Below are 10,353 nucleotides of genomic sequence, written 5' to 3' on the forward strand. Positions count from 1 at the left end.
TAACGGTATATTACTGTTCGGTATCGTAACTGCTAAGATCTATTTTAAATAATTTTGCTATATTTTTAATTTGAGTTCGTTCTAACTTTATAAAACTGTTTACAATACTATTTATATAAGTTATAAATTTAAGGTAATGTGGAAATTAAAAAAAAAAATCAAAATGTTATGTAGGAAGGTATCATATCTCAACAAATTGGTTTATAGTTTCAATAGTACTGTATGATGATCGATATAGTACTTTATTATTATCGACTAGAGTTATATCTTAAATATGATCTGAAAGATAATTAGCATTAAATTATTTATAAAATAAAATTATGTTATTATATATAAAATATTTATTTATAGATTTAAATATTCTAATTATGATATCTCAGACTGATGCTAGAATTAACAACATAGTATGAATATTGATGGAAAATGAACTTTTGTTATAAAATTATTATAATAAATATATATATATATATATATATATATATATATGTGTGTGTGTGTGTGTGTGTGTGTGTGTGAGTATATATTTGAATTTAAAGTCATATTTTATTATTTGCGTTTAAACAATTTTTTTTATTTGTCGGTTTTGTCATTTCAAATTATTGTTAAATTAAATGAAACAATAAGTAAGTACGTAATAAGTAGGTAAATAAAAGTCTAAAATAATTAAATTTTTGTTTTATTCGGGTTATATATTTAGCATTTTCTGTTTATTAAATTATAATTTATTATTATTATAATAACTTAAGTTATTTTTCGAATTTCAAACGTGATTATATTTTTTCTAGATTGAAAAAACTAAAAAATTATACGGGCTATAAAAATAATTAATTTTTCATCAACTAGGAAAATTCTTCAATTTTGGAGATAACGTTAAGCCAACATTTAAAATTGCTTGATTATTATTAATATGTCGATTTTTTTTATGAAGCACAGTACTTTAAATAGTATAAAACAATCTCTTTAATATATTTTCATTTGCATTAAACTTTAATATTTATTAATAATAATTTAATGTCTGTACCTGATGATGATTGTGATATATTTGTATGGTTTATCGCAAATGTGCATCAGTTTGCGGTGACTATATAATTTTCATCACCGTCATGTCAGAAAATTTTACAATGTAAGTTATTCTTTCTTGTCACATTTAAAAAAAAAAACAGAAAAATCACCTTTGCATAAGTGGAAAATGTGTCATTCTGTTTCTTGATAGAAAAGTGTGAATTTGAAGTAACATTTCACTTATAATGCCTCACCAAAAAATAAGTGTACTTCCAAGTCGTAAAATAGAAATAAAAGAACTCACTTTGGCGGAAGCGTGTAGGCCGATAATTAAAATTTACAGGTGATTTGGATATTAGTTATAGTGAAATTAATAAACTGCAAATCATTTTTTTATCTGCGCCGATTGATTTAGATTTTTTGAAATATCTCCAATAACCACAATGCAAATCAAGAGCAACACCGGGCTTATATTTACGACTAGAGGATTCAAACTAAAATCATTTCTGCGATTTTTAATGCTTTTACTTATTAGTATGGCTCCTTTACCTTTTGATTCACAAACGATCTTCTGGACCACATTTGAAGAAGATCTGACAAAACGTCTTAACTATACAGTAGAAGTTCTATTTTTGCCAGTAATTATAGTATTCAGTTATTGGAATAATTTGAGATCTCAGGTAACGTCAGGGAATTACATGCTCTGAAATAATTCTGCTTTAACATGCTACAAAATAATTAAGTTTTTTGTTAATTTATATATTTGAAATGTTCTTGAGACTAAAGCTTCCTTTGTAGTAATTTCATTATCAGTTTATTTATAATACATATTTGTTTATGATTATTATTATTTTTATTTTAACAAATATTTTGTGCATCTTTTAGATTTCTGAACTATTTTCATATGAGTTTTAAATTATTTTCATAGCATAATTTTGCTTGAAGTTATGCTGTCTAGATTAAGGCACATGCATTTTGTTAAGGAATTTTTTAAAGTGCACTTCCATAAAATTATATTCTAAAAAAATTCTCACACATAAACTATTTATTTTTAAGCAACTAGTATGTGGAGTTCTTAAAGATTTTGAAAATATCGATATAGTCTTTGGAGAGTTTTGTTTGAAGGTCAACTACACGCAAACAGAATTATTTTCCAAGAGAGAAATTATATGTCTTGGGCTCATAACTCTGGCTAAACTTGCATTTCGGTAAAAAAATTCAACCATATTTTATGTTTTATCCATAACTTGAATATTTTTTAGAAAAAATTTTGCTCAAAACTATTTATAAAAGCTAAAATTTTAACAATAATAATAATTTTCAAGTATTCAACCAAATATTCTGTAAATAGATTGAAACGGTTCAAATGTTTAAATAATGTATTATGTTGAATCATCGAATTATTAATTAAACATTAATTACAAAAATAGACAATCATACATTTTTGCAGGACTCAGTGTTATTCTTAAATTAATATCCAATATTTACTTCAGCCTAATTGTTTTTTTTATTCAGGGTATTCAACGATTATGACAGCTATAATATATTTCTAAAAATATTTTCCTACGATTTTCATGATTTAATGATGTGGTTAGTGATGACACAGTTTTACAATCTAATATTCTTAGCGGAACAAAGATTTTTGCAGATCAATAATTGTCTTAAAGATGTTAGCAGATTAGGTTACAATCAATCAGTAATATTATCCAAACTTCGCAAAATATACGCAAGGTAAGGAATAAAATTATTTACTGATTTTATAATTGAATAATAAATATTAAAAAAATACTTTGATAATATATCCAGTAAAGCGCATTTCAAGAATCGTTAAATAAGCAATCAGCACCGTAATCCAAGAAAAAATGGTTTTGTTCCCCTGCGCCAAAGCCAAAGACAGGCCTACGCTTTACTGGGTCTATTTGTAATTTTTATAATTAAGTCTGGCACTATAGGAAAAATGAAATATTATTATGAATGTGCGATTCATGAAATACCGTAGTTTTGTATATTATTTTTATATTTTTAGATTATTTACCCATTGCAATATTATTAGAAATGTGCATTCTATGCAAGTTTTGCTTGTAACAGCGGCAGTGTTTCAAAACCTTTTGTCCGAGACTTATTATATGTATCGACTGATTATCATATCGAAAAAATGGAATCTACATGTTATTAGACAATTTCTGTTTACTATCAAATGGATTTGCTCGAATATTACACTTTTGACTTTGCTGAGTTTGAGATGTAAACGTTTGATTAAACAGGTTTAATTAAATTTATTTCAATATTTCAGGATACAAAAGTATATTTATATACTTTTACCATTTTTATTTCAGACTGAAAAGTAGCAGTGCTTTTGCATACTTTAAATTTTGATATGCACGACTTTGCTGTCTCGAAAGAGGTAATCGCTTTACACTTTATCAAAATAAATAATATTATTTTATTTTTTCATTCAATATGATAATACAATAAAAATGATAAAAACTGAAATATTTTGATTTCGCTGTATATTTTGGATAAAATCATTTACAGATAGAGATATTTTCATTGCAACTGCTTCATGAGAAAGTTTATTTCTCAGCTGGAGGATATTTTAAAATCGATTCGAGCCTTGTTTATCGGGTATGAAAAATTAATCTGGAATTTTATTTACAAACATTGTAGCTTGTATTATTCTTTATCGTCTTAATCATTTGTTTTTATATCAAGTATTTATGATTATTTCAGGTCATAACAACTGTAGCTGTATACTTAATAATACTCATACAGTTTGATAGTTCTAAATGAAAAATAAATTATTAAATGAAATAATTGTATTTGCAATAGCATTATAAAATAAATAATGTATACGCTCAAGTGAATCACTTAATTATACATTTTATTTATCTATTTAAAAATAAAATTAACAATTTTTCTAATATTTATTCTAAAAAAAAAATCATAAAATATAGTGTTTGTGCATGATTTATTTCTTTATTATATAAAATAAAAAGATTTAAAATGTAAATATTATGTAGATGATTATTTTTGAACCTGCAACATGCATGTTGTTTGTTCATCTGTTGTACATGGTATTGCTATTGCATTTTTTAATAAAATTTTGTTGATGTATCAAAATTTTATATGAAATAATAATTAAAATGCTTTGTTTAGAATACAATTTTTTGAATAGTTTTTATTCGAATTTCCTGCTATAACTATAACGTTGGCACCACATGCACAAGATTTTCTACGTCATGGTTGACAACTGACAAGATTGAATAGCTGTGTCGTCCATCTTGTTTTTATATGGAAGTAGGTGATTTTGTTTAGATCAAAAACGTTGACAATTAATTGTGAAATATAATTAAAACATAAATATGGGCGAAGACAATAGGAACGGTAAGTTATCTCTTGCAGCTAATAAATATGTGATTAAAGTTCAGTACGGTTTGTAGTGAAATTTGCGATTTTTTCTGTCGGCGAGTGATATTTTGTCGCATTAGTTTATAAATATGTATTCTTGACTGTATTTAAACTATTTCTTATAAAGATCGTGATAAAGAAGGAAGAGATAAAGACAGAAGGCGTAAATCACATTCTAGAGATCGTCGGCGGTCGCGTTCCAGAAGTCGGGATCGCAGAGATAGGAAAAGAACTCGTTCAAAGTAAGTTATGCGCCATTAATAATATTATGATATTAAGCATTCAATTCGTCAAACTGCTGTATAAATCCCAACATGTAATGTATGGAAAACGGATTATTATTTTTTTTTCTAAAAAAAGAAACTAAATATTAATTAATTTCGAATTGAATCACTGCCACTTCATTGTTAAACTTCACATTATAGTGTTTACTAAGAAATTATTTGCTCTTTTTAATTATATATCTGCATTTGACAATCTTATAGCAAACTTGTGGCTGTTATAAGTGCCAATTATTATGGCTTTTCTTCTAAATAATTCCAATATTTTAGTTCACCGAAGAAATCAAGATCACGTCGTCGCAAGCCTTCTCTATACTGGGATGTACCTCCACCAGGGTTTGAACACATCACTCCTCTCCAATATAAAGCTATGCAGGCAGCTGGACAAATTCCTGCTAATATAGTAGCTGATACCCCACAAGCAGCAGTTCCAGTTGTTGGGAGTACTATAACTAGACAGGCACGAAGGTATGTTCTAGAATCTATGTCAAATATCTAGCTTTGTTTTACTATTTTTTGCCACCAGTAGCATCATGGATATTTTTTCTCTACTTTTACATGCTCCATGCATTAGTCTTTACTAGTTATTAAGCCAGCATAAATTGCTAGTTATTTTTAGTTTGCATTTAGTTTTTTTTTGGATATGCTCATTTTGATTAAACCATTAGTTTATTATTGGTATATACTAATGATTTGATTAGTGTATAAATACGGTACAAAAAATGTGTAAAGCTGAATTAAAGGTTTTTTGCATTTATTATATTATTTTTGTGTGAATCTTATAAAATATATAAACATTTATTACTTTACAGGTTGTATGTTGGAAATATTCCTTTTGGAGTAACAGAAGAAGAAATGATGGAATTTTTCAATCAACAAATGCATCTTTCTGGTTTAGCTCAAGCTGCAGGAAATCCTGTTCTGGCGTGTCAGATAAATTTGGACAAAAATTTTGCATTTTTAGAATTCAGGTAATTGTACTTAGTTACACTAAAAAAATTTCATATCTTATGCTTTCTTAATTATTTTATGACTATATGTTTTTTTTAGGTCTATTGATGAAACTACACAAGCTATGGCTTTTGATGGAATAAACTTCAAAGGCCAGAGTTTGAAGATAAGGAGGCCACATGATTATCAACCAATGCCTGGAATGTCTGATAGTTCATCCATTAATGTTCCAGGTGATTATTTGTTAATTGTTAATTTATTCTGTATTAATTTATATAAAATGATTTCTTATATGCTAGTAAAAATTTAAATCTTAATTATAAGTGATATGAAAAATTAAACAAAATGTTTAGTATAATTAATCATAGGGCGTATACATTTGCCATATTTTTTTTTTCAAATGGATAATTAGAGCATTTTCAGATTATATTAATTTTAGAACAGCTTGATCCAGTTAACTAATTTTTTTTTAATTTTTCAGCTGGAGTGATCAGTACCGTGGTTCCTGACTCTCCACATAAGATATTCATTGGAGGTTTACCAAACTATCTAAATGAGGATCAGGTGGGAATTTCTGCTGTTTTCAAACATTGGATGTTATCGAAGCAAGCGGATTATCCGCATATTTTGTTCTATTTTTTACTTTAAATTTTCAAGCCAATAATCTTTTCACTTACTATTGACAACCTTTCTCATATGTCGGTTAATTTTTGCCATCATATACCAATAATACCATAAATGTTATTGACCACAACTAATTTGTTTTCCGTATGATTTCAGATTAGAGTTTTAGCTCAGATTTTCGCATTTAGAGTAGCTTCACAACGGGCACACTTACAAGCATGGTCTCCATGGTTGTTTTTTTATTTTCAGATATTACAGATTTTTCAGATAAATATTCAACTTTTCAGAAAAAAATTTCAGCTCAACGTATCGTATGTAAATTCAATAATTATTTAATACGATGTTCTAAACATCTTTTTTAATGAAATTATTATTCAATCTGATACTGACATTGTCCTGTTTTTGTAGCTTAGGGCGGTGTTAGTACGCGCTTGCTAAATCATGCTCGCCTGTAAAATTCAGTCTGGGTGCAAAAACCAAAAAAAATTCTAATATAAACATGTCCGCACACAAAATATAATGAAAAGATGAAACAGGCAAGTCAATGAATTTGCAGGAAAACAATCTTCTTTTCAGATAGCAACTGTGAAAGTTTAATTTTATTCACAAATTTTTTAAACCGGACACGCAAAATTGGCGCGATTGTTACTTTAACTGTGGATTATTACGTTACGCTGCAAACATATGATTAAAGTGTATTTGATATTACTATATGTTTGCAACATTTGTCTATAGCGCGATTTGTTTTTTATTTAGAACGTTCATCTTTTGTTTTATTCCCAAGAACACTTAAATACTTTAAATTTTTAATGTGTAATTTTTTGTGTGGTAAGTTTAAAATAATGTATTGTTAACTATTCCTCAATGTTAATTGCTTATAAGTATTTATAACGGGCTTCGGAGTAATTCAAATTATTTTGGAATATATGAATTTTAAAGATAATTTAATTTGATTACTTTAACAAGACCAAAATTCTTCTAAAATCCACATTTGTCACGATAAGCATAATTTTTTAAATGTGCTATCTGGCCTGATTGATAATTTTTGAATTTGTGTGATTTTAAATTTATATGGATCTCACACATATAAAAATTTGCTACTTATGTGAACTCTAAAATTACCATGGATTTTAGAATTTGGGTTTATATTTTAGGTTTTCAATATACACAATAATTTTTCAAACTAGTAGCAAAATTTATAGTGACTTATAAGTCAACCTTACTATAAATGCAACATATGTATAATTTGCCTAACTTTTTGTCAGTACTTGTCATAATTAGTTAATAGCATATTTCACACATCTTTTGGTTTTTAACATATTCACATGTCCTATGGAAAAATTATAGCGGACTTACATTCTGTCTGTTTTTTTTTATAGCTGTGGCTACTTCAGTATTATATAGTTGTATATTCTCTTCATAACAATTTTGTTAAATTGCTTTTAATATTGGTGAAGGCTGTTTATTTTGTAGAATTGGGTGGTTTTAATAGTTTTGAGTATTTTAATATGATTATGAAACAACAATTTAACTTTACTGGTTTTACTGTTCTGTCTTTAACATAAGAGACATCTCTAGAAGTTAATTGACTTCTTATATTCTATCTTGTACAATATTTTCATTGTGTAAACGTTTTTTTCGGCAAATACTTCTTTCAAAGACTATCAATTGTTTGCTTACTTTATGCTTTAAAATTATCAATCAGTCTTAGATATTCAGCACAATAATAACTTCTTCGAACGGTGGTTATAACGTGTTTTTTTATATCCTTATTTTTATTCAAATATATTATTTTTAACTAACGTCATATTCGGCTCTTGTTCGTGCCGATGTTTTCCATCTCTAGGTGAAGGAACTTCTGATGTCTTTTGGTCAATTGAGGGCTTTCAATCTCGTCAAGGACTCGGCCACAGGATTGAGCAAAGGATACGCATTCGCCGAGTATGTCGAGTATGGTATGACGGATCAGGTCAGTGATGTGAGTGATGGCCGACGATCAGGAGTGTGTGTTTAATGAGCGGGTGATATCCGTCTATCCTATATCTCCATATCCTAATTAATACTAATTATGGTATTAATTTTATATTGCAGCTGAATTATTTTACGAAAGATTGTATTTGGTTGTAGTTTTTTGATCATCTTGTTTTACTCACTATACACAGTTCATATTTTATTATATTTAATTGAAAGCTACTAAGTTTCCAATTTTATTTTGTTGATTTTTACAATAATGCCTACAATATTTTTCTCATTTTTATTCACATAAGATAGTAGTTATACATTTTCAGATATGTTTTGAATGTTGAACTATATTATTTAGAAATTTTGACATTTACATTTTACACTTAAAATTCATATAAATCTCGGAATTCGCGAGTGGAAAGTGGTAATTATATAGAATCACTTGGCAATGAGTGCTTCTAAATTCGCTTTATGTAACATATTACTAGGTAGTGGTAGTGCACCGCACTACTTTCATTATGAAAAACGTTTTTATTTATTTGTCAAAGTTTTCTCTTTAAAAACTTTTAAGATAATGTTTTTCAAAATATGCACACTAATGCTATATGTATTGCATTAGTTTGTATAATAAATATATCCCATCTATTCCCATTTTGCCTATCCTATCTTCTCAAAAGATTGATAGTTTGATTTGTGTGCGAATCGTCGGTCTCAAATTACTCATTATTCAAAATTATATTAGGTGTTTATTGCATGTTAAATTCTTGTGATAAGATTATTTCATGTACTTATTATTTTATAATATCTAATGTCGTAATTTTGAGAAGCACTCTTCAAATTTCAGTTTTTTTTAATCAGATGTTGTTTTTTTTTCTAATAAAGCAATTTTTCGTTGCATGAATTTTACCTACTCAATTATAACAATATTGCTGAAATCTGCAAAAACCATTGCTTCATTTTTATTCAATATTTTTGTTCTGAGATATTATCTTAGCCATGAAGAAGCCTTACATTTTTATAGTCTTGAAATTGCTCAATTAGTTCAAAGAAAATATTTTATGGGATTTTTAGTTTTTAGTTATGTAGCTTACATGTACAATTAATAATGAATAATGTTTTAAATATCTTGTATGTTACACAGGCTATTGCAGGCTTAAATGGTATGCAGCTAGGAGACAAGAAATTAATTGTTCAACGAGCTAGCGTTGGTGCCAAAAATACAGCAATTGGACAAGCCGCGCCAGTTCAAATTCAAGTTCCTGGATTGTCTATGGTCGGCACATCTGGACCAGCTACTGAGGTAAATTAGTTGATTTAGTTGCCTGAATATTAGTAAATGGTTATTTCAATAACTAATGTTTAATTTTATATTCAGGTATTATGTTTGTTGAATATGGTCACTCCAGATGAATTACGAGATGAAGAGGAATATGAAGACATTTTGGAAGATATTAAAGACGAATGTAACAAGTATGGTGTTGTGCGTAGTGTTGAAATCCCGCGTCCGATTGAAGGTGTCGAAGTTCCAGGCTGCGGAAAAGTAAAATTTCATTTATTATTTTACTAAATATTTTTTTTGTTAATTTTAATTTTTTTGTTTATTCTTTTAGGTTTTTGTGGAGTTCAATTCCATTACTGACTGTCAAAAGGCTCAACAGACACTTACTGGTCGTAAATTCAGCAATCGGGTTGTTGTCACATCTTACTTCGACCCTGATAAATATCACAGAAGAGAATTTTAAAATTCTATTGTTAGTTTATTTTAAAATTTAAGAAGACGAATAATGCATCTATAGGGCAATGTCATTTATATATGTTTAAAATGTGTATTGTGCATCCAGATGCTCATTTAATATTTTATTTATAATGCGTATGTGCACCATTGCTGGAGTTCTCTTAATACAATATAATTTTAAATAAAATGTTTAAATTATGATTCAATTTTTTGTATTATGAATGCATTTATGAAATTAAATTTGTTCATATTTTATCTAATAAAAATGTAATTTAATAAGATATGTAAAGTGGTATTGATTATTCTAACTTTTTTTGTGGGCACGAAAGCGTGCTATACAATAAGATGCCGAAGTTGTGTGAATGTATGAGTGTAAATGTATATATAGTA

At 27.5% G+C, this 10,353-nt stretch overlaps 1 protein-coding gene across 1 annotated transcript; it reads left to right on the top strand.

Moving 5' to 3' along the window:
* The first annotated feature begins 4,274 nt into the window (after positions 1 to 4,274).
* Positions 4,275 to 10,101, top strand: LOC113372333 (splicing factor U2AF 50 kDa subunit). The gene is made up of 10 exons (XM_026612658.1): positions 4,275 to 4,386; positions 4,538 to 4,652; positions 4,962 to 5,159; positions 5,504 to 5,662; positions 5,742 to 5,875; positions 6,124 to 6,206; positions 8,113 to 8,235; positions 9,370 to 9,528; positions 9,604 to 9,768; positions 9,839 to 10,101. The coding sequence occupies exons 1-10, from the start codon at positions 4,365 to 4,367 to the stop codon at positions 9,968 to 9,970; spliced, it is 1,290 nt and encodes a 429-aa protein (XP_026468443.1). The 5' UTR covers positions 4,275 to 4,364; the 3' UTR covers positions 9,971 to 10,101.
* Positions 10,102 to 10,353: the final 252 nt, after the last annotated feature.

The sequence above is a fragment of the Ctenocephalides felis genome, unplaced genomic scaffold (genome assembly GCF_003426905.1).
Source record: "Ctenocephalides felis isolate EL2017-DRISC unplaced genomic scaffold, ASM342690v1 CF-g0.4_SCAFFOLD_01604, whole genome shotgun sequence".
In the NCBI taxonomy this organism is placed as follows: Eukaryota; Metazoa; Arthropoda; class Insecta; order Siphonaptera; family Pulicidae; genus Ctenocephalides; species Ctenocephalides felis.